The sequence below is a fragment of the Oryctolagus cuniculus genome, chromosome 19 (assembly GCF_964237555.1).
Source record: "Oryctolagus cuniculus chromosome 19, mOryCun1.1, whole genome shotgun sequence".
Taxonomy (NCBI): Eukaryota; Metazoa; Chordata; class Mammalia; order Lagomorpha; family Leporidae; genus Oryctolagus; species Oryctolagus cuniculus.
The window spans coordinates 18,516,302-18,540,840 of record NC_091450.1 but is presented as its reverse complement, the minus strand read 5'-3'; the positions used below and the strand labels follow the sequence as shown (position 1 = coordinate 18,540,840).

The following is a 24,539-nucleotide window of genomic DNA, read 5'->3' as shown; positions in this document are numbered from 1 at the left end:
CCTCCTCCTCCTTTTTTTTTTTTTTTTAAAGATTTGTTTATTTGAAAGGCAGAGCTACAGAGACAGAGAGAGAGAGAGAAAGAAAGATCTTCCATCCACTAGTTCACTCCCCTAATGACCATAACAGCCAAAGCTGTGCCAATCTGAAGCCAGGAGCCTGGAGCTTCTTCCAGGTCTCCTACATGGGTGCAGGGCCCAAGGACTTGGGACATTTTCTATTACTTTCCTAGGCTACAGCAGAGAGCTGGATTGGAAGTGGAGCAGCCGGGACTCAAACTGGTGCCCATATGGGATGCTGGCTCCATAGGCGGTGGCTTTACCTGCAACGCCAGAGCTCTGGCTCGGTAATCTTTTTTTTTTTTTTTTTTTTTTTTTAAGTAACATTTCTATACTTGATGGTTTTTTTTAAAAAAGATTATTTATTTGAAAGTCAGAGTTACACAGAAAGGCAGAGAGAAAGAGAGAGAGAAAGAGAGAGAGAGAGAGAGAGAGGTCTTCCATCTGCTGGTTCACTGTCCAACTGACTGCAACAGCTGGAGCTGCGTCGATCCGAAGCCAGGAGCCAGGAACCTCCTCCAGGTCTCCCACGTGGGTGCAGGGGCCCAAGGACTTGGGCCATCTTCTATTGTTTTCCTACGCTATAGCAGAGAGCTAGATGGGAAGTGGAGCAGCTGGGACTCCAACTGTGGCCAAATGGATGGCGGCACTGCAGGTGACAGCTTTACCTGCTATACCACAGCGCTCAACCCATAATCTTTTTTTTTTTTATTTTATTTTTAATTGGGAGAGATAGAGAGATAAGAGAGGGAGAAAGATCTTTCATCTGCTAGTTCACTCCCTTAATGGCTGCAATGGCCAGGGCTGGACCAGGCTGAGGCCAGGAGCAAAGAACTAAATCCAGGTCTGCCGTCTCCTGCTGCCTTCCCGGGCATATTTAACAGACAGCTGGAGCCAAGGCAGAGTAGCTGGGACTCAGACCCGTGCTCCCATGTGGGATGCCAGCATTGCAGGTGGCAGCTTAGCTTGCTATGTTACCACACCAGCCTTGGGCTCTTTCTTGTTCTCCAGGAGGCCCAGATGTTTTTGAAGGCTAGGCTGGCTTCACTCTTGGCGTTCCCCTTGCCAAGGCTTAGCTGCCCTCCATAATGCCCACTCCTGGGAAAGCTCAGTGGACAATGTCATTACATGAAAAACTTTTTTTAGATAACATATTTTTAATTTATATTACAATCAAAGACTTAATGGCTCTACTAAATAAAGGCTTCAACAAATTAAAAGTAAAAAGTCCACACTCCACCAGGAAAATAGGTAAGGGCTATTAACAGTCAAATGAAAATTTTAAGATGTCAAATCATCAAAACTATAGTAGTACGTATTTCCTAACAATTTGACAAAGATTTGAAGGACAGTTTGACAAAACACTGTGTTTGCAGCAAAACTGATATATATCACATGGGCATTTTTTGAGTTTTTTTTTCTTTTTAATTTTAGCTCCCACACATAAGGAAGAACATGTGATACTTGTCTTTCTGTGTCTGGCTTATTTCACTAACGTGATGTCCTCCTGTTTCAATCATTTTGCTACAAAAGATAGAATTTCATTCTTTTTTCTAGCTGAATATTCATTATATATGTACCACATTTTACTTGTTCATTCATCTGATAAAGGACACCCTGGTTGAGTCCATATCTGGCTATTGTGGACAGTGCTGCCATAAGCATGGTGGAGCAGGTATCTCTTTCATAAAATAAGTTCTTTTTTTTTTGGGGGGGGGGGTATCTCCAGTAGTGGGATTGGTGGATCTCATGCCAGGTCTATTTCTAGTTCTTTAAGAAATTGCCCATTTTCCACAGTTGCTGCACTAATTCAAATTCCCACCTACAACATGTAAGTCTGCCTTTCTCTTCATCCTTGCCGGCATTTCTTGCTCTCTGACTTTTGGATAACAGCCGTTGAGACAGGGGTTCAGCCCCCCGCATGCGGTCAGTGTGGGGGAGGGGCATTCTAGGAGTGGGTGGGGCTTGCATTGTGACGCAGCAAGGCAAAGGCAGGGGATTGGTTGAGAGAGAAGGTATAAAGTCTGGGGTTGGTAAGGTGATCTCCAGACAGGAGAAGACCCGGAGGAAGACGGAGCCCTTGTCCGTGTCCCTCTACCTACTCCTGAGTGACGCACACTTGGCGTGTGTCTGGTCTGTGGACCAACTCCCAGTGACTTAGCTTTGAACCCTACTTCCTGCCTCTACACCTGATTTGACCGAGACACTTTCCTGACTCCCTTGTCCTCTTCCTCCTCTTTAGCTCCTCAGTACCCCGCTTCCCTGCCACACCCTCCCCTCCCCAATTCCCCACCCCTTTCCCCTCCCCCTTCCCCTTCACCACCCCCACCTCCTATCTGGCCGCTCAGGCACCCTGAGGGGACCAGGACATGGAGGTGAGGAGGTGGCTCTTTTGGATCCTGGTGCTGGGGTTTCCCAGCAGCGCCAAGAGGAATGTGAGTAAACGCAGGAAGCGCCGTGGTGTCTTCCCTTCGGTGGGGCTGTGTCACCCTGTGCTTTACCTAAGAGCCTTTTCAAGGGCTCTTGACAGTCCAGGGGCCTCAGCCTATGTTTTGACCAGGCTGGTCAGGCTCTGATTACACCTGTGACATCCATTTTGGCTTGGTCCAGGGGCGGGAAAGGCTGACAGGCTAGGATCCTGAAGTAGGAACCTCATGAAGAAGGAGGTACCTTTCTCTGAAGGGAGGAGAGAACTTCCACTTTGATTATGGCTTTTTCTAAATAATGTTGAAGTTTGTGTATCAAAAGGCTTCCATAGCCTTTGAAGCTCAGGACAAGAGCCTCAGGTGATCACTGATGTCATAAACAGAGTGTCAATTGTTAAATCAACTACAGGAGTCACTGTGCACTTGCTCCCCATGTAGGACCTCTGTCCTTAATGATTTGTACTTTGAGAATTAATGGTAAAACTAGTCTTCAAACAGTACTTTATACTTGGTGTGTCCGTGTGGGTACAAACTGTCGAAATCTTTACTTAGTATAGAGTTGGTCTTCTGTATATAAAGATAATTAAATGTGAATCTTAATGAGGAATGAGATGGGAGAGGGAGTTTGAGGTGGGACAGGAATGGGGATGGGAGGGTGGGTATGGGGGGAAGAACCGCTAAATTCCAAACAGCTGTATCTATGAAATTTATATTTATTAAATAAAAACTTTCAAAGAAAAGAAAAAGCAACCTCATAGTCTCAAAAGGGAAGGATTAGTGAATAGACCAGAAGCCATGTGCTATATTGGTGGGAACTATATGGTATGGGATTGTGTCTCATTAAAGTAGTTTTACCAACACGGGGAACTGTGATGTCATAGGAGTCATGGGAACAAGCCTGGCTCCTGGAAGCCCTAGGCAGGCCCTCAAGTGTCGCAAGCTTTTGTTCCCTGCCGTGCGGGTTGTTCCCTAGGGAGGGACCACCCATGTGTGTGAAAGCTTGGCAGCCCCAGAGCAGCGGCACTGAGTCACTGGTGTTGGTACCAGTTTGTTAGGAGTGAAGTGTCACCTGTGCTTTGTGTTACTTGGTGTGTTGACTTTCAGCAACTTCTGAGTCCTCCCTTCCCTCTGCTCTTGGAGGCTGCCCCCAGGGACTCTGTTCCCAGGCAGCTTAGAGGGGGCCCTGAGATGCCCTTCAGTTGGGACAATGAGTGGCTGCATCCTCCTGGGATAGTCCTTATGGGGCAGTCACTAGGAGTGACCTGCCCAGGAGTGGGAGGGGTTGTTGTCCTTCCTTTTGTGAACCAGGTCATGTGCAGGCTGTCAATTCAGCCATGTGAGAAGGGATCCTTACTGTCCTTAGGATTCTCCAGATCTAAAGAAAGGCCAGATTCCTGCTGGGGAGGTCTTCATTCTGTCGGTACAAAACCATAACCCTCTATGTGTAGGAGAGAAAGAGGGAGAAGGAGCAGGACTGATGCCATTTGCTTGGATTGGACACTCTAGGTTCTTAGTGAGGGATTAGCAAAGATGCAGTTATCAGGGACGACCCTTGCTCTGAGGCACAATCACCCACATTCCTGAAGGGGAATCTCTGTGGCAGGTAGTGTGGTACAGTAGCTTAAGCTGCAGCTGGGAACTCTTGCATCCCATATCACAGCCCCAGGTTCAAGTCTGTCTACTCCATGGTTCCAATCCAGATTCCTGTTAATGCACCTGGCAGGCAGCAAATGGTGGCCCTAGTACTTGCATTCCTGTCACTGACATGAGAAACCCTATGACTCCAGCTGGCTTAGCTTTGGTTATTGTGGATGTTTGGGGAGTGAGCCAGTAATTGGGAAGATTCTGTGTCTCTACCTGTCGTTTTGTCACTCTTTCAAATAAATCAATCTTTTTGCTGTTGATGTTATACTGTTTTTTTAAAGTTTATTTATTTGAAAGGTGGAATAACAGAGGGAGGGAGAGTCAGATCTTCCATCTGCTGGTTCACTCCCCCAAGTGGCTGCAATGGCCCGTGCTGAGTCAGGCCAATGCCAGGAGCCTGAAATTTCAACTGAGTCTCCCATGTAGGTGACAGGGGCCCAAGTAGCTGGGCCATCTTCCTCTGTTTCCCATGCACATTAACAGGGAGCTGGATCAGAAGTGGAGCAGCTGGGACTCAAACTGGTGTCCACATGGAATGCTGACCTTGTAGGTGGAGGTTTTACCTGCTTTGCCATGACACCAGCCCCATAGATGAGTCTTTTATTTTTTAAAGTATATTTCTCATATTCGAGGAAGACAGAAAGGGAAAAAAATAAAAATAAAAACAAAAAAGGTGGCCCGAATACTAGGCCCTATTTCAGTGGCAGCTTCTGGTTCTGTAGGGTTGAGGAAGTAACAGTTGTCTGGGAACACCCAAACATCGTTGCTCTGTCTGTTGTGATGGGTGGATGTGTTCCAGCTGCTCACACCTCCATCTCACCCCAGACTATGTCCTGGAACTGTGGGGCAGCAGAAGCACCCCTTCTGTCCCCATTTCCTGAGATGGCTGGCGGCCGTGTTGCTCTAGAGAAGGGTGAGCAAGAGCAGCAACGCGCCCAGCACGTTGGGGAAGATGACAAGCGGCACTTCAGTGACTATCCTGATCTACTTGACGCAGCTCCTCCACTGCCTCCCCACGAGCTCCAGGTAGGAGGCCTCAAAATACATCTTTAAAACAAGCCAAAAAACCTTTCAAAGTAAAAAAACAAAAACAAGCAAAAAACCCAACAAACTGTTCTGTTTCTGTCCAGTGTTCAAAGGAGGAAATATCTTGATCGTTTTTATTGAGACTGTTTGCCGTTACCAGGTTGCATTGTCAATGACAGTGGAGCTCCTTGCCCATCCTCATCTCTGAGCATGTGGATGAATGATCCTGGCTTGCATTTCCCTCCTCCATCCATGCCTATGGTCACTGGCTGTCAGAGCCTCAGCTTTTAGTGGCTCCATTGGATCTCACTCAGGATTGCATAACTGACAGCCATGTCCAGACAGCCGGCAGGTGTAGCCAGAGGGCCCAGGCCGGGGCGGGGGTGTTTTACAGTGATTGGCCAGGTGGCCTTGTGCTTCTCGTGCATTTGATGGGCGTCTGTAAACAAGGTGCTGAGAGCAACGGCAGCGAGGCCTCCCGGCCGGCGGGGTTCCTCACAGAGAGCGTGCTCCCCAGGACTGCGCACTGCACTCCCCTCCGCTGGGAGGGCTGACGGTGGAAGGGCTCAGGTTCCGTCCACTTTCTAGAAAAGTTCGGTAGGCACAAAACTGAGGCTGGGTTGTGGGTTGGCGTGAATTCTATTTTGAGCTTTTCTTCCAATAACACTTGCACATCTAGGTTCTGTAGAATGATATGTTTGCCTTTTGTCATGGTGACCAAACATTCCCAATTTATTGCCTTCCTTCACACAGTGATGTCTACCGTCACCGTTGATCGGTTTAGGTGCAATACCAGGAGTCAGGAAGAGGAAGTCTTAGTGGCTGTTTGGAGTTGTGTTTCTAAATAACTTCGATTCTCATAGTGTCAGTTGGAACACACATCACTTTACCCTGCAAATCCTCGTGTACTTCCAAACTTCACACAAAGTGTGCTGGTTCAGAATCATTGTGAACATTGAAGAAAACTTCAGGTTTTCTTGGAAATCTGGGTTCAACAATAATGCGTACTTAATTTTTGGAATAAATCTTTCCATCCTGCCATCCTGAACTGCTCAGCCAAATCTATCACATGTATAGAAGGAAATCAGACAGAATGGGTTTATTTTTGTTGGGACAATAACTAAGTATAACTGTCACAGGAGTTCCCCATCTTTCTCAGTCATGTTCATGTGTGTAATAGATGTCTATGTATTATCACCATTGACACCTTAGCACATTTTGTAATTGTTTTTCTCATTCTTCCATACAGATTGGCCATATAATTGGATTTGCTCCAAAACTATTCAACCAGCTATTTCATGTACATCCAAAAGATCTTGGTTTCACATCCAAAGTAAGGTTATATTTATTTGTCAATGAATTACAAACTGACTTACAAATTCATAGGTGAAATTCTATTAACCATTTTAACATATTTTCCATGTTTTGGTCAGAAAAATAAAACCATGTCAGCTTGTGTGTCAGATTTTGTTCTAGCAGATGGTTTGGTAAACGTGCAGTAAGTAGTATGTCTTTAAAGACTAGAATTTATTTTTAACAACTGTACACAGCAAGGAAATCATTACCTCATTTAAGATGGCAAATTCATCCATAACTCTCAAATATTTCCTCCTGCTCCTTGCTCATCCACCTGAACGTCTCCTTTCTCCCATTCCCCATCGAACCACTGATCCTAGTCCATTACATTCCACAGAAGGGACTCAGACATGATGGGCTTTTTTTTCTTTTTAAGATTTATGTATTTATTTTGAATGGTAGAGTGAGATGAGAGAGAGAGAGAAATGAGGGAGAGAGGGAGGGGGAGAGAGAGAAAAAGAGAGAGAGAGAGGAGAGATCATCCACCCACTTGTTTACTCCCCTAAAGGCCACAATGGCTGGGGTCTGCCCAGGCTGAAGCCTGGAGCCTGGAACTCCATCTAGGTCTTCCATGCGGGTGGCAGGGGCCCAAGTTTGTGGGTCATCATCGCTACCTTCCCACGTACGTCAGCAGATAGCTGGACTGGAATTGGAGTAGCTGGGACTAGAACTGGTGCTCTGATAGGGGATGCCAGCCTAGAAGGCAGCGGCTTACCTGCTATGCCACAGTATCGGCTCAGTGGGCTTAATTTCTTTTGGCTTAATAATTCAGGTATGACTGTCACAGCAGTTGTCCATTTCACCAGTCACACCCATATCTATAAACAAGGATCTGAATAATTCCCATTGATATCTTAGCAAATTTAGTAAACATTTCCTCATTCTTCCATATAATTTGACCATATTTTTGGATTTGTTACAAAACAATTTAACCAGTCATTTCACGAACATTCAATAGGAGATCTTGGCTTCATTTCCAAGTAAGTTTGTATTCATTTATTAATTGTTGTAAACTGGATTATAAATTCATAGGTAAAATTCTATTACCCATTTTACCAGATTTTCCATGTTTTGTCAGAAAAAAAAGCTCTTGTCAACTTGTGTAGTAGAGTTTTTCTACAGATTAAATTTGGCAAAATCGTATATGGTAAGCAGTATCTCTTCAAAGATAGGTTGTATTTGTTTTTACATTTGTATACATTAATGAAATTGTCACATCATTCAAGATGGTAAACTCACCCATCGCTCTCATATATTTCCTTCTAAACCCTGTGTATCCATCGTCCTTCTCCCTCCACCTTCTTGTCCTGCCCTGCTGCCTTAATCTCCAGGCTATTTACTTTATAGAAGAGACTCAGAATCGTGAACATATATCTATGAATTACTCCTACTCCTACTGTAGCAACTTTTGTAAATGTTTTCTCATTCTTCCATATAGTTTGGCCATGATTTTGGATTTTTTACAAATCAATTTTACCAGTCGTTTCACAAATATTCAATAGGAGATATTGACTTCACCTCCAAAGTTTGTATTCATTTATTAACCAATTGTAAACTGGCTTATACATTTATAGTAAAATTCTTTTTTTTTTTTTTTTTTTTTTTTTTTTTTTTTTTTTACAGGCAGAGTGGACAGTGAGAGAGAGAGACAGAGAGAGAAAGGTCTTCCTTTGCCGTTGGTTCACCCTCCAATGGCCGCCGCTGCAGCCGGCGCACCGCGCTGATCCTGGCAGGAGCCAGGAGCCAGGTGCTTTTCCTGGTCTCCCATGGGGTGCAGGGCCCAAGCACCTGGGCCATCCTCCACTGCACTCCCTGGCCATAGCAGAGAGCTGGCCTGGAAGAGGGGCAACCGGGACAGAATCCGGCGCCCCAACCGGGACTAGAACCCGGTGTGCCGGCGCCGCAAGGTGGAGGATTAGCCTATTGAGCCACGGCGCCGGCCATTTATAGTAAAATTCTATTAACCATTTTAACAGATTTTCCATGTGTTGTCAGAAAAAATTAAACTCTAAGTTTATGTATAAAATGTTTTTCTACAAGTTGTTTGGTTAATTGTGTATAGTAAGCAGTATCTCTTCAAAGCTAGGATATATATTTTTTTTACGTTTGTATACAGTAATGAACTTGTCACATCATGTAAGATGGTAAACTCACCCATCGCTCTCATACATTTCCTTCTGCTCCCTTTTCATCCATCTGATCTTCTCCCTCCATCCTCTTGTACTGCCCTGCTACACTGATCTCCAGGCTGTTACATTTTACAGAAGAAACTCAGAATTGTGAACATATGTCTATGAATTATCCCACTGATACTACAGCAATTTTTATAAACTCTTTCTCATTCTTCCATATAGTTTGTCTATGTTTTGGGATTTTTTACAACACAATTTCACCAGTTATTTCATGAACATTCAATAGGAGATATTGGCTTAACATCCAAAGTAAGTTTATATTTACTTATTAATTGAGCATAAACTTGCCTATAAATTTAGGTAAAATTCTATTTGTAATTTTAAAATATTGTCTGTGTTTTCATTGGAAACATAAAACTGTGAGTTTGTGTACCAGGTTTTTTTCCTACAGATTGTTTGGCAAAGATCTTTATAGAAAACAGTATCAGTTTCAGAAGTAGAATTTATTAATTTTTAACATATGCATACAGTAATGAAACCATCATCTCATTTAGACTGTGAACTCGGCCATCACTCCAGATATTTCTTTCTGCTCCTTGTTAACTCATCTGACCTCTACCCTCCCTCCTCCCATTCTTCCCTGAACCACTGATCCCAGTCTATCTCATTTTATAGAAGGTAATCCAACATGATGGATGTTATTATTGTTTTTACAGCTTGGTTAAGTCAGCATGACCAGATATTGATCCATATCGTTTTATATAGTAGTAGTTTGTTCCTTTCCATGGCTGAGTAGAACTCTTTACCTTGGATATACCACAATTTACTTATCTTTTATTTTGGAATGGGTTGCAGGAATTGTATTTCCATTGATCTTTACCCTTAAAATAAAAACTCAGAAACTCACATGCTTGTGAGGTTTTCAAATATCTCCTTGAATTTTGCAACTCCACAATGAGAAAGATCCAATTGTATTGTACCTATAATTCTTCAAGCATGAACAATCTCAATCATTTTTGGAACTCCTGTTCAAAAAAATTCACTGACATAAAAGACATTTTGGTTATGATAATTGATTTGAAAGGCAGAATTATAGGGAGACAGAGGGAGAGAGAAAGAGAAAGAGTTCTTTTATCTGCTGGTCCACTCCCCAAATGGCCGCAATGGCTGGAGCTTGGCCGATTTGAAGCCAGGAACCAGGAGCTTCTTCTGGGTCTCCCATGCGGGTGCAGAGTCCCAAAGACTTGGGCCATCTTCTACTGCTTTCCCAGGCCATAGCAGAGAGCTGCATTAGAAGTAGAGCAGCAGGACTAGAACCGGCGCCCATATGGGATGGCGGCACTGCAGGTGGTGGCTTTACCCACTGCAGCCCCAGTTCTGGTAATCTTTTAAAAGAGTTATTTGATATGCAGAGTGACAGAAAAAGGAAGGAAGAGTCAAAGTTAGAGAATTTCCATCTGCTGATTCATTCCCTGAATGGCTCCACAGTAAGTTTTGGGCCAGGTCTAAGCCACAGCGCCTGAGATTCCATCCAGGTCTCCCACATGGGCAGCAGGGACTCAAGCACTTGGGCCATCATCTGTTCTTTCCCAGGAACATTGGCAGGGAACTGGATTGGAAGTGGGACAGCTGGGACTTGAGAAAAGTGCTCCAGTATAAGGTGTTGGTGTAGCAGGCGGCAGCTCCATCCACACAGCCCCATCACTTGCCTGGTTTTGCTAATTAGCACTGCCATTTTGTTATGAAAATGTGCAGACATATAGCATTGGCTGATTAACATTTTACCAAACATGAATTTACACACATCATCCGTCCCTCTCAGTCCTTCTTAGTTTCAGTATATTTCATATTGAATTATAGACATCACTGTACTTCCTCCTAAGTAGTTCAGCATGACTGTCACGAACTAGAATTACCTATTTGTTGACAGATTTTTCTTTTCCAAAACAGTTACATGGAGGAAAACATAAATATTGGGTATAAGTTCACTGTTTGGAAAATATATAAAAATCTCAAGATCTACAATATGACAGTCACCCCAATAATTGCCCTCACTTTTTCCCCGTAAGTTCCTGCCCATATCAAGGATTAACTTTGCTTATTCTAGAATTTTGTATGAACAGATGCATGCATACCATATTTATTCCTTTTGTCTTATTCTACTCAACACCATATTTCTAAAATCACTCACATGTTTCATAAATCAGGAAATAATTTTCTTCCATTCCTGACTTAGCATAACGCTTACATTACTAGCTCTGTTTAATTCATCATCTTGAAAGAAACATTTAGAATTTGAGGGTTAAGTTTTTGAAAAGCATACAGTTAAATCCAGAGCAATCCATGGAAAGCAGTCAGAATTTACTCTGTGGGAATTTCTGTCTTCATTCCCATGAAGGTCTAATAGAATTGATATCAAGAATAATAATAAACCCACACTTCAGCATCATTTTCAGTATCTTCATCTTGGTTTTATTTCATAAATAAAACTTATCTTTTTTCAAAATAAAATTACCTATTGATTCTACTTTTTTTTAACTGATGCTGATGCTTAAATGAGGAAAATAAACGAATCCCAGAAAGAAGTGCAATGAAGGGGGTTTCTGTGCAGCATTAGACCCCAGAGAGGGCAGGGCCCAGGGTGACCTGGGTTCTCTACGTGAAGGCACCCGCTTTCACAATGCTTTCCACACTCCCAGACACCCAGGAAATGCGAGACTGGCAAGTGTGACATTTCTGCAGTGACCTGAGGAGTGTGGTGACCCCTGGCAGGCTTGCTCAGGGGTCCTAAGGGTGAGCCCTTGCGACTGTGTAATGTGTTTGAGGATTCTCAATGTTTCTGATGTCATCTTACAGATGGTTGAGATTCCACAGTGCCAGTTTCATCTCGGTCTGCATTGTTTGGGAATTTTCCAGAAGTTGATTGTCGGTGTTTTCCTTGGGATTTCTACATTTAAGATTTTCTTCTGGAGAACTAAACTTGCTGTGAGTATACTACCATATCATACAGGCATACTTTGCATTATAAATGAAGAGGAATTTTCAGCATTTAGTAGTGCATTTAGCACTACTCCTCATTGAAGCAACACTCTCCCTACATCCCACCAGTGTTTAAAACCCCATCTTAATTTACACTGCAATATTTCTATATTTTTTAGAGATTACTCCCTTGACTCATGTTCTTTAGAGGTATGTCATTTAGTCTCCAATTATTTTGTAGGTTTTCAGCTATCTTTCTACTACTGAATTGTAGATGAATTCTGTGGCCTGAGAGGAAATTTCCTACTATGACTGTTTAGCATGTGTTTTATGGCCCTGAGTGGTGTCTACCTTGGTGAATGTTTATGAGCCTGGGAAGAACCTGTATTATTCTGTTATGGATTTTTTTTAAAGATTTATTTATTTATTTGAAAGTCAGAGTTACACAGAGAGAGAAGGAGAGGCAGAGAAAGAGAGAGAGGTCTTTCATCTGCTGGTTCACTCCCAATTGGCTACAATGGCTGGAGCTGTGCAGATCCGAATCCAAGAGCCAGGAGCTTCCTCCGGGTCTTCCCACATGGGTGCAGGGGTCCAAGGAACTGGGCCATCTCCTACTGCTTTCCTAGGCCACAGCAGAGAGATAGGTCAGAAGTGGAGCAGCTTAGACTTGAACTGGCGCCCATATGGGATGCTGGCACTGTAGGCGGTGGCTTTACACGCTATGCCACAGTGCTGGCCCCATGGGATTAAAGTACGCAATAAATGCCAATAGTTTCAGGGCTTGGTGTAGTGGGTAAAGCTGCCACCTGCAGTGCCAGCAACCCACATGGGAGCCAGTTTGAGTCCTGGCTGCTCCACTTCCAATCCAGCTCTCTGTCATGGCCTGAGAAGGCAGTAGAAGATGGCTCAAATGTTTGGGCCCCTGCACCTGCCTGGGAGACCCAGAGAAGCTCCTGGCTCCTGGCTTCAGATTGCCCCAGCTCCAGCCTTTGCAGCCATTTGGGGAGTGAACTAGCAGATGGAAGACTCCTCTCTCTCTCTCTCTGTGTCTCTGTCTCTGTAACTTTGCCTTTCAAATGAATGAATAAATAAATCTTTAAAAAGTGCCAATAGGTCCTGTTCTTAGATTCCCTGTGTTGCTTTTCATCTCCTTTTCTCCTTTACATTTTTCTTTTGGGACTTCCTTCCTTCCTTCTTCCTTCCTTTCTTTGAACTTATTCATTTGAAAGGCAGAATTAGAGAGACAGAGGTCTTCCATCTGCTGGTTCCCTCCCCAAATGGCTGCAATGACCAGGGCTGGGCCAGGCGGAAGCCAGGAGCCTGGAGCTTCTTCCAGGTCTCCCACCTGGGTGTAGGGGTCTAAGCACTTGGGCAATCTTCTGCTTTCCCATTAGCAGGCAGCGGGATCAGAAGGGGAGCAGCTGGAACTCAGACCCGTGCCCATGTTGGAACTCAAACCAGTGGCTTTACCACTATGCCACAACTCTGGCCCCCTGACATCCTAAATTCACTGGTTCGTTCCTCATCTGTGTTGAGCCTGATAGTGAACCATCAAAGAGATGCCTCATTCTGCTACTGTGTTTTGATTTCTTGCCTTTCTTTTGGAGCCTTACAATTTCTCTTTCTCTGCTGATTATTTCTTCTTGCATTACGCCCAGTTTTTCCATCCGAGTCTTTGCCATATTAATCAGTGGTTTTAAATTCCAAGTCTGATCATTCTATTATTGCTGCCATAGCTCAGTGTGAGTTAAATGCTTTCTTTCTGTCAAACTGTGGGTTTTATTTCTATTGGTGAATTTATTATGTTTTCTAATTCTTCAATGAACCCAGACATCGTATGCAGGTTAAAAGGGACTGAGGTCAATAACTAGTTTGTATGTGGGGGTTTTAGGTTTGTCTGACTACAGATTAGGTTGTTTTCTGTTTACTCCAACGGAGAGTGGCAGAGGCTAAGATTTCCTCTCTGTCCGTGCCCTTGTGTCCTCGAGGAGATATCCCTGAGTCCATAACATTGGCACACAGTGCCTCAGCCTAAAGCTCCAGGGGCCATGGAGCAGCCCTGTGGTGGTGATTGGGCCCCAGGGTTCCTGACCAGCTCAGTCTTCCACGGAGCCTGAGCCCTGCAATGTTCATCTGTGCTGCTCAGTGTGATTCTGGTTTTCCCTCCAGGTTAGGAAGGGTAGAGAGAGGGAGAGTTGGCTATTTCCCTTCACAGTGGTCATGTAGTTTCTGGAAAAATCGCAGTTAGGCTCTGGGAAAACAGATTTTCAAGAAGGCTGGCCTTTTCAAAGAGAAGGAAAGACTCTGGGCTACTTTCTCCTACCTTTGGGGAAAGCAGGGGAGGCCTGTTTTCTGATGAGCACTGTGAGGACCTGTTGGGACTCCTAGAGAGAAGATGTGCAATGCATGGTGCAGCCCCATGTGCAACACTGTGAAATGTCACGCTTATCCACACTGACAGTCAACTGTGTGAGCCTGGGGGCTGACTTCTACTGAGTGCTATTCAGCGTTCTTGTACCCATCACACAATGTCTTAAATGTAAAAGACTGACCTGAGTAAGCAAACATTCAGCATTACCCTGCAAGGTTAAAAAACAAAACAAAACAAAACTGAGAGAATTATCAGATGAACAAGACATCAGGCCAAGGAAAGCAGTCCCTGACACTCTTGATGCTGAACAGAGAATTTTCTAGGTGAAGTGAGAGACACTTGGTTTTGATCTCCTTTCTTATCTATGAAGAACATTTCATTTGAGCCATGTGACTTGAACACCACCTTCTTTGCTTTGCCCTCATTGTTCACCCAGGCTGTCCCGTGAGCTACTAAGCAGAAATGGTGTGATGCCACAAAACATTCATGCCTTGAGGTGTTTCTTTGTTCCTCATTTCTGTGTGTTTGACATAGTCCCTGGCCCCAGCCTAGATCAACCACTTTTCCATCAAATATAGAGGTAGCTCCAGATAGATTTGCTCAACCTTTCATATTTTAAGTGTTTGGTCCAGTGTTTCTATGGAAATCACAATGCACATTTTATTTCTATTATGTGCAGATACTAGAAAAAGAAAAATATACAGAGAATTTGAAGAACACTACGTCAGAGGTAAGCTGCCTACATTTGCTACAGGGTTTCCATTGTACACCTTACCTTTGATTCAGAACAAATATTTCATGGTTGTGTGGTCTCTGCATGGAATTTTGTTCTCAGAAATCACATCATTAATAAGCATGGTGTGTTTTTTTTATTTATTTTATTTTATTTTTATTTTTTTGACAGGCAGAGTGGACAGTGAGAGAGAGAGACAGAGAGAAAGGTCTTCCTTTGCCGTTGGTTCACCCTCCAATGGCCGCCGCAGCCGGCGCGCTGCGGCCGAGATCCGATGGCAGGAGCCAGGTGCTTCTCCTGGTCTCCCATGGGGTGCAGGGCCCAAGCACTTGGGCCATCCTCCACTGCACTCCCTGGCCACAGCAGAGAGCTGGCCTGGAAGAGGGGCAACCGGGACAGAATCCGGCGCCCCGACTGGGATTAGAACCAGGTGTGCTGGCGCCACAAGGTGGAGGATTAGCCTAGTGAGCCGCGGCGCCGGCCAATAAGCATGTTTTTCATTAGGTTAAAATTACCATTAATGAGTCCTTGCTCTGGAATATGACACCGAAGTCCAAAGACAAGGTGGTAAGAAGGAAAATGATGAGATGACAATCAAGGGTGAAGTCCAGAGCCAGGAACTTCATCCTCTTATCCCCCATGGGTGACAGGGACCCATATACTTGGACTAACATGAATGGCTGCTTCCCAGGCACATTAGCTGGAAGCTGGCTGGGTTAGATGTAGAGTAGCCAGAGCTGGAACTGGCACTCCAACAAATGATGTCAGTGTTGTTAAGTGGTGGCCTAACCTGCTGTACCACAATGCCAGTGCCCCTCACTTCCTTTAAAGAGATTTTTAATTATGGCAAAAAACACATAGCGTAAAATTAACTGTCTTAACCCTTTTAAGCGCTAGCTTCAGTAGCACATATACTAAACTGCAACCCTTTTAAAATATACAATTCAGTAGTGTTAAAGAGAGTCACACTGTGCTGTCATACTTCTTGAATGTCTCTTCTCATGTTTGCCTTAAAGTCTCAATTCATAAATGAGAGGCCTGGGGCAGCAGAGCCGAGAACCTTGAATTCCAACACACCTCAACGGAAAGGTATGGTGTTTGCCTGGCAGAAAGCCCCACCGAGTGGAAATGAGTTTTCCCTGGGCAGGTGAAGAATGGCTTCTGGCCTCCAGGGCCCTCCCCATCTCCCCTCCTCACCCCAAGGCCTCAGGTCCATGTACACACACACAAAGACAACTGTTTTATCCTTTACAGAACATGTAAGGAAATTACAATTCAACTGTGACACACGGGCATTTGTGAAAGCAGAAAAGGATCCTGAACTTGAAACTTGGAAGTTGCAGCTGGACTATATTCGCAAAGACCTACAGATGGCTGAGGAGTAAGACGTTCATGTGTTCACTGTGACAGACACTGCTGTGTCAGCATACTTGCAGACAAACAATTCTCACTTTTCAAGAGTAACTCCTGCAATATTATTGCCATGTTCACTCTCAACACAATTGCGGTTGTCCTTTTTGCCTTGATTTCTAGAACCTGTGTTTTTTCTTCCCATCTGGCTGGTTGTCAGAAATTCCTGTCTATCATTTATTTGGGGTCAGAGGGGACACTGGCACTACCACTGACGACCTCATCATCTGGATTCCCTCGGGGTCCATGTGCCCTGCTCTTTAGGTTTCAGTCCCACCACCTGGTCTTGGCTTGCTGCGTGCTTAGTCATTATCTCAATACCAGACCTTGGGAAAAAAATCATTGAGGTCTGGTTGGACCCTGGCTGCAGACAGGCAGGGCACTGGCAGGACTGGGCCCCCTGAATCCAGCCTACAACTGAGGTCACTCACTGTAGGCCAAGTCCCACAGGAGTCACTACATTTCCAGTCCACCACCCTTCTGGGACTTAACCACAGTGTGTGGAATTCAGTGAGTCCCTTCTTTAGCAGAGCCTGAACCCCACTGTCTTCCTTCTCAGTCCCTGCCTCTGTGCCTTCGAAACAATATGTCTGAAGTAGGCGACAGGAGTTCCTCTCCCGACCTGCCCAGGTGTCCAGCAGTTGCTGCACCTGCTGGCAATGGCGTGTCTGGGGAGGGTCTCTCTGGCTGTGCCATGGCACCAGCCTTGCAGGGAGAAGTTCAGTCCTCCCATGGAAAAACTAGACAGTCAAGATCCCCTGCTTCATCCAAGTGAGCTGAGTTGTGTTCAGTTGGCTGGGCCTGGTTTCCATACTGAACTGACAAGAGCTTTCCCCAACCAAGCACAGGAGACTGCGCCCGGAGAGGTGCACAGTGCATATCGTAAAGTGCTTTTCATGTCGTTGACTTTATTTACTTAGGAGTAGGAGCAGAGAGAGAGGAATTAGCAGTCAGAATGGCCTGGGACTCGCCAGCAGGCCAGAGATGGATTTTTCTTTGTCCCTGTATGGGAAGCTTTAGTTTTTTCCTCGGAGTGTGGGGCTCAGTCTACACACTTATGGGTGTTAAGAAAAACTGTAGGGCATGAAAATTAAACCAGAGCCTCGCTGGTCAAAGAACTGTTCCTGAGGGGGCGGCACTCAGAACCAGAAGAGTCAGACATCTCTGCTCTGCAGGCAGTGAGAATTCACAGAGTAAGCAAGCGCAGAGATAGCTTCATGGGTTCCAACCAGGTGGTTGCCTCACACCTGTGGGCTCATCTGTTGGCTGCCTCTGATTGGCTGAAGCATGGCTGCTTGTGACTGGCTGAGACTCAGCTGTTCCCTCTACTCCCAAGTTAGGCTCTTAGTGGATGGCACACTAAGCCAGGTTGCAGTTTCATGTAGGAACTCAGAATACGGGACCGCCCCAGGCCAATGGGCTCCTACTGAACACGGCGCAGGTTGTGGGGGAAGGGGCCTTTTGACTCCTGGCCTGCAGACCGCTGGCGGGGAGACAGGCAGAGTGTCACTGGAGCTACTGGATGATATCTCTTTCCTTCCTGTCTCAGGGCAATGGCTAGGGGAAGACAGGAGCAGACCAATACGGAGAAGCAGCTGTCTGCAAAAGAGGAAAAGCTGAATTCGACTACAGCAGAAATAGAGGAATGCAAGTGAGTTCAGGTGCTAAGCACCAGCATCTCACGAAACCTCCAACAGATGGTTAAATGTTCAACCTGTGTACAATGTTTACTTGCGATTCACACAGAAATAGAAGCTAATATTTAGAAGATGTGTGTAGAGAGAACCCACGTCAGAAAAAAAATTAAGTGTTACAAATTAGAAAAATGTACAGTTGCTAGACATCTCCTGATCCCCGACACTGGCCAGACCGTGTGGAAATTTGGTTCACGCAAATGGTTCTGGGATCGGTGACCAACTGTCCTAAGCCTTGGGAAAGCAGTTTTAAGTGGGCTGAGTCACATCTCTGAAAGTGACTGTGCCATTTGGAAACCCAGCCATGGCGGCCCGGGGAAACACAGTGAGGGCCTAAGTCAGAGAGTAGGGCCTCAGGGGGACAGGTGCTGGGGGTGGAGGAGAGAGCAGGGAAACACTGAGAAGGGACCAGGAAGCGGTGCCAGCCCGGAAGCTGCAGGCGTGCGTTCCAGATAGACAAGGACGTGAGAGAGACAGCGGTGCTCCTGCTACACTGTCACAGACAGGGGACCGTTTCACCGGTGCGGATAAACTGTGAGGCTCAGTGTGAGGGCAGCAGGGGCTCGGGCAGGGGACTGAGAATCACACCCAGCGGTGCCCTTTCACTCATGAAAGCGAATCTAAATCACAGGAGCAGAATTCACCAGCTGCAGGAGGAGCTGCAGCAGGAGGAGCGCAGCTTTGCGTGCCAGGTGAGCTGCGTTCTGCAGAGCCCTGAGCGCCCCTCGCCCCGACCCTAACGCCCCCCACAAGCCCTCACCAGACCCTTGTGATGCGTTGGCTTTCTCAGGTCTCCGCGCAGTACAGAAAGTCTCTGGACAGCTGGGTAAGACCCTTTCTTAGCTTCCTTCCTTCTGTGCCCTGTCTTCCGTGACTGACGAGCCCACGTGTTCCTCCCACAGCACAGGGCCAATGCGTTGGAGCAGGAGCTGGTGCACCTCGACAGGGAGACTGAGCACTTGAGGTACAGGTACGGGCTAGGCTGGCCTCTCGAGCCCATCTTTGCATTTTTGAGATAAAGCTGTGTTGAGTGCCGTGATGTTCTCGCTGTCATTCAAGCGCATTTTTTCTCTGTCTTCAAGATGGGAGATGAAGAATCTGGCCGAGGGGTACAAGAGGCAGGGGCCAGCCCTGGGAGGACCCGGCTGGGAGAACCAGGCCCGGAGAGGTAGGAGCAGTGGGGGCGGGGCAGCAGCTGCACTTCCGTGGCAGACTCCTCCCCTCGCTTCTTGTTCTGGGGGCGATCATGAGGGTCTCTGAACACTGTCCGCGAGCACTTAGTAAAGGGAACGCCTGCGCAGGCAGCACACTCAGGTGTCCTGGCACGTGGCCCTTTGGGCCTTGCCCCATGAAGGGTGGAGCCGAGGCCCCTGTACTGGCCGTGGACTCTCCACTACCCCTGACCTCTCAGCTGCTCTGTGCACAGTGGGGAACTGGGCCAGCTCCTCCTGCCCCCTTGAGTCAGGGGCAGAAGCTTTATTGTTCTTTTACTTGAGAAACATAACACAAGGACACTCTCGAGTTGGGGCAGAAGGTCCTGTGAGACAAGCAGCTGCTTTGCTCTGTCTTCGCGGATAAATATTCTGCCGCCGTTCACTTTAATGTAGCAGGTGTTTCTGGAGGTGCCTTGATTCTTTCTGTTGTCATCTTGCTCTGGACCTCTGTTAGTGAGCAGATGTCCCCCAGCGTCGGTGTCCCTGCTGTCCTGAGTGAAATTCTCACATTCGCAGGGTCCCGTTGACCCCCAGGGCACTGCTTGTCTCACCGCTGCACAGGAGTCTCTGGCAGCCCATTTGTGCCCCTTAATATGTAGACGACACCGAGGCAGAAACAGAAGGCAGAGCACATGGCGACCGCGGGAGTGAAAATCCACCTAGGGCCAGAAGCAAAGGACAAGCAGTGCAGCTCAGGGCAGGGCTCGTGGGTGTCCTCTGCACCCAAGGCTGCCTTGTTGTCATTTTTAATCCATGTTTGAATTTTGACTTCCCCTGCAGGGAGGGAAACCTTGGTTTTCCTGTTGATTTCCAGCTCCCTTGTGTCCTGCCCTGTGCACAGTTGGGGGATGTGTTGGGCAAACCCCTGCTGGAGTCATCCTCAGGGCTCTCTGTGGCACCTGGTGACCCTGGTCAGGGCCCCCTGTGGGCTCAGGTGGTGGGGGAGGCATGCAGGGCTGCGGGGCACGGAACGTGTGCGAGCCAAGCCCGGTCTCTTCTTGCCTTCCGCAGATGCAGGCGCCCTCGCATGCCCTGGGAGACGCAGTGGCCCGGTCCCGGCCAAGCACGCTCAGAACGCACAGGTACATACCGGGGTCATTTTCATCGCCCCCAGTTAGGGACACTTGACTTTGCGGAGGCTTGCTCTCCTGGCCTCGTCTGCACTGTGTGGGTCTTGTGATACCTTTGAAGTGTCTTTCACTTTTCAAAAAGCAAAATCTTCCCCAGGATCCACGGGCCTCACCCTTCCCAGCTGGGCGTGTCGGTGGCGCCTCTGAAGGTTTCATGCTTGAGGCTGGGACCCGAGGGGGTCCAGGTCAGTGTCTGGCGGTCCCGGGTGGAGGACGGCACCGATCTCCTGACTCCGGGCCTTGCCGCGCGATGACTGCTCCTGAGCTCCTGTATTTGGTGGTTGCCACTTGACCTTTTCCTTTGTGGGGGCAGGTGACTGATCTGTTAGCACACCTGCTGTGATAATCGGAAATGAAAAACGTGAAGCCCATGCCCTCCGACAGGGTCCTGTGCTGGGTGCAATCTTGAGTGTCTATTCAGAGTCCGGGCTTTGCTAAGTTCCTACCTCTTTGCTGTCCCCTCTGCTGCTGCCGAGTCCCTCTGAGGGTGGGCCTTGTGCTCGTGCCCCTGTATCCGGCCTTGCTTCTCTGTGCCGGAAGTGTACACAGGCAGGGACAGAGTGAAGGGGGAGGTCGGGTCTGGAGTGCCCGCAGCAGCCTTCCAGCCGACCTGGGGAGCTGCGCCAGCTCACGGGTCTCTCACTTCCCAGGACGTCTCTGCTTTGATTTGCAAATGCACTGATTTTCATCCCAAGCACATTTCTGTGTAGGACAGCGCGTGCCCCCACATCCTCAGTCCTACCTGTGAGTTGAGGTGAATGTTGTCCCTGTGCCTCACTAACTTCCAAAGGCGACACTGCTGCTGCGTGCCTGGGACTCGACGTCACCTGGAGAGCTCTGTGCCTGTGGGTGGCACCTCCAGGGAGGACACCCTTTCTGTCAAGGGAAGCAGCAGGAAGGAGAGGGGTTTGCAGGGGCACTGGTGTCACCCGCTGCACCCCCTGAAGTGAGTTTTTCTGATCCCTTGGGAGCCCCCATTTCTGAGACTCAGAGTGGGCTTTCTGTGGAGTGTGCTAAGGCCACCCTTGCCCTGCAGAGCTCTGAGAATTAGGGACAGGCCAGGGAAAGCCTGTGGAGTCCTCCCCAGGGGCTGGTGCTGCCTGTGTGGAAGGTGCCCTCTCCTCCCCCTCCTCCCTCCCCTCTCAGCACGCACGTGAGGAGCAGGTGTGCTGGGGGGAGGGGAGCTGCACATAGGCACCCCTGTCTGGGAGGCTTCTCTTTGTGAGTTGCTGTGACAGAATCCTCGAGGACCAGCCCATTCCATCCTGATTGGCAGACACAATTTTGTGTGGTGACATCCGTTTACTGCCCTGGCATCCAGGACTGTCCCCCACCCCCCACCCCGCCCCACTCCATGGGTCAAGACCCAGCAGAACAGGGTGGTTTTGGAGCACTGACGCTGCATACTGAAACCTAGTGCAGGTGCCATGGCCTGTCGACCTGCTTTGCTGGGCCCAGCTCCTGTGCTGGTTTTTCTCCATCACAGCAATGTTACTGTACTGTGTTCTGCAGGTCAACATGGAGGCACGGAGGTGCCCTCCTGCCTGGAGAATGCGCAAGAAGAACCGCTCTTGTCCACCGTGCAAAAGATATGGGCGAATGCGCTATGTTCCAAAGAGCACACTGTACACAGTGTATGGTATGTTAATCCGCATGGAGTGAACTGACTTGCAAAGTGTACTCCTCTCTCCCTCACTCTGAATGGTGCAGCAGGGGAGTGGGGCTGGCTGAGGAGCTGGGACGTAAGTCTCTGAGGACACACAAGGGGCTGCACTGACTCCCCATCATACACAAAGCAGCAGATATATGAGGAAATAAGTTGCTTATAGAAGCCAGAAATATCAATTCTGGGCCGGCACCGCGGCTCAACAGGCTAATCCTCCGCCTTGCAGCACCGACACACCGGGTTCTAGTCCCGGTTGGGGCGCCGGATTCTGTCCCGGTTGCCCCTCTTCCAGGCCAGCTCTCTGCTGTGGCCGGGGAGTGCAGTGGAGGATGGCCCAAGTGCTTGGGCCCTGCACCCCATGGGAGACCAGGAGGAAGCACCTGGCTCCTGCCTTTGGATCAGCGCTTTGCGCCAGCCACAACGCGCTGGCCATGGCGGCCATTGGAGGGTGAACCAACGGCAAAGGAAGACCTTTCTCTCTCTTTCTCTCTCTCTCTCACTGTCCACTCTGCCTGTCAAAAAAAAAAAAAAAAAAAGAAAGAAAAGAAAAGAAAAGAAATATCAATTCTACAGATACACATGGAATCTGGGGCCACGTGCCTAGCTCTGTGAGGACTGAAACCCCTCCCTGACTTCAAGGGCATCAGATGTCCTCCAGGGAAGACACATCCAGGCCACAGCACAGAGCTGGGCAGCAATATAATGAGAGTGCCAATGCAGGGCCTGGGAGTATGAGTCAGGGAGTGATTTTCCTGGGAATAAACAGGAGCGTGGGGGAGAAGAGAGATGGAGGTGAGGAGACGGGCCTCTTGGGGGTCTGGGGAGCTCCCTAAGATGGGGCTGGAAGAGGCCACCCAGGCAGGGCGGGCAGTGAAAGTAGGAGCGTGGAGACCCCATGAAGTCACAGCTCCAGAAGCATCCCCGTGACCCAGAGTAGGCCAGGGCCCCACGCTGCTCAGAGCTTGCTGCCCTCAAGCCCTTTGTCCATCATTGGCAGAAAAGATAAGGGAGTGCCAGTGAGGACGCGTGCCCTGGAGGTCCAGGAAATGGACCTTGGTCCTGTGAGGAGACTTTGCTTGATGATGCCCCAAAGACACTGACTGTGCAGCTGGGTCTGGGGCAGTGGGCAGCTCCCTCCGCATCGTGATGAGAGGCTCCAGGGGGAACTGAGGCTGACTGTGTGCTGCCCAGCTGGGCGCCTCTCACCACATCCCAGCCTCCTCTAGCCTTGCTCTCAGCTCCACATCAGGCACCATGGGGCTCTCCCTGTGGCTCTGCTGCCTCAGGCCCTGATGCCCACGCTCTGTGGGGCCTCGTCTGAGCCCCCCCCAGTCACCTGTGACACAGAAATCCTTTTGGTTTCTGAGGACACTGTCAGGAAGAAGAAACAAGCCCATGGCAAAAGTACCCGGCAAATGTCTGCACATATTGGGCACTCCCCTTCCCATGTCACATGAAAACTCTCCTCTTGTAAGATCATCAAAAGATGTTCACTGGAGTACAGTAAATAAATCTAAGGGCGTAATAGCTCAGGCCAAGACACGACTTGCAACCCTGTTTGCAAAGATGAGGCAGAGTCTCCTCTCTGTTACTCAAATTCAGACATGACAAGGTGAGGCAGTGATGAGGACGGCTCACAGGAAGCTCAGATCTGCCTGAGATGTGCAGACTGTGATGTTTCATGAGCTGGAGACACAGATACAGCCACACATGGAGGTACTCGCTCCTAGCCCAGATAGATGAGGGGACACAGTGTGGACAGGACAAAAGTAAGACCACATGGAAATCATCTCAAATCTTCTTGCCTTCCATGCCAATCATTCTGAAATTTGAAGAGGAGCCCGAGCCACCCTAAGCATGCTGCGGCGATGACACACATTGAAGAACTGACCAGTGTGCACTCCTGAATGTTTTCCCTGCTCCTTGCTGCCTCCTCCCTCTTCCATCCTTCCTAATGTTTCCCTAATAAACCTCATGACATCCCCTCTCTGTCTCAGTGTCTGTGTCCTGGAAGACCAACTGATAATTCCTGGTTCACAATGTGATTCACATTCACAGATCAAACATGGGCGGACACTCTGGTACTGCAGAGAGAAGCAAGATTGTCCTTTGTTAAAAAAAAAAAAAAGATTTTTATTTATTTTTTTGAAAGGCATAACTATACACAAAGAGGGAGAGAGAGATCTTCCATCTGCTGGTTCACTCCTCAAATGACCACCAAGGCTCGGGCTGGGCCAGGCTGAAGCTAAGAGCCAGGAACTGCATGTGGGTCTCCCATGTGGGTGGCAGGGGCCCAAGCTCTTGGGCCATCTTCCACAGCTTCCCCAGGCTCATCAACAGGGAGTTGCATCAGAAGCAGAGTAGCCAAGACACAAACCAGCACTCTTATGGGAGGCTGGCATTGTGGCCGATGGCGTAACCCGTAGTGCCACCACACTGGCCCCCCTCGAGATTGCCTTTTCTGTAGTATTGACCATGAAGAGCACGAGGTAGCCTTCTGGGGTCGGGAATATCTATCTGGATGTGGTGGTCTTGGGCTAATTCTAGAAGTGTTCACTGAGGACCTGGTGTCTGCCAGTCACACTGGTGCCTTGTGACCAGATACACAGGCACACAGGCACGCATCCCACGATGTGGCCAGTTTAGGTCATGGGCAATGGCTCTCCAGCAGTGGCTCGGAGAGCCCAGCAGGAGGATCCCA

General features: G+C 47.9%; 1 protein-coding gene across 4 annotated transcripts; it reads left to right on the top strand.

The window, feature by feature from the left end:
• The first annotated feature begins 2,081 nt into the window (after positions 1-2,081).
• LOC138847046 (uncharacterized) lies at positions 2,082-23,823 on the top strand. 4 transcript variants are annotated; one of them, XM_070064668.1, is made up of 17 exons: positions 2,082-2,492; positions 4,953-5,153; positions 6,403-6,486; positions 7,948-8,034; positions 8,864-8,950; positions 11,498-11,626; positions 14,671-14,721; positions 15,741-15,813; positions 15,979-16,105; positions 17,684-17,785; positions 18,460-18,520; positions 18,619-18,654; positions 18,731-18,798; positions 18,911-18,996; positions 20,054-20,124; positions 21,685-21,811; positions 23,674-23,823. In XM_070064668.1, the coding sequence occupies exons 1-17, from the start codon at positions 2,427-2,429 to the stop codon at positions 23,691-23,693; spliced, it is 1,476 nt and encodes a 491-aa protein (XP_069920769.1). In that variant the 5' UTR covers positions 2,082-2,426; the 3' UTR covers positions 23,694-23,823. The 4 variants fall into 4 exon arrangements, with proteins under 4 accessions (XP_069920769.1, XP_069920768.1, XP_069920770.1 ...); XM_070064667.1 differs by lacking the exon at positions 2,082-2,492 and having other exon boundaries at positions 4,934-5,153; positions 18,731-18,792; XM_070064669.1 differs by lacking the exons at positions 2,082-2,492; positions 7,948-8,034 and having other exon boundaries at positions 4,934-5,153.
• The last annotated feature ends 716 nt before the right edge of the window (positions 23,824-24,539 follow it).

Excerpts from the sequence above, each read along its gene's own strand:
- LOC138847046 (XM_070064668.1), top strand. The coding sequence starts at position 2,427 with ATGGAGGTGAGGAGGTGGCTCTTTTGGATCCTGGTGCTGGGGTTTCCC. Across the intron at positions 16,106-17,683 it reads GACCTACAGATGGCTGAGGA|GGCAATGGCTAGGGGAAGAC; the intron begins GTAAGACGTTCA and ends TTCCTGTCTCAG. Across the intron at positions 18,997-20,053 it reads GGAGAACCAGGCCCGGAGAG|ATGCAGGCGCCCTCGCATGC; the intron begins GTAGGAGCAGTG and ends TGCCTTCCGCAG.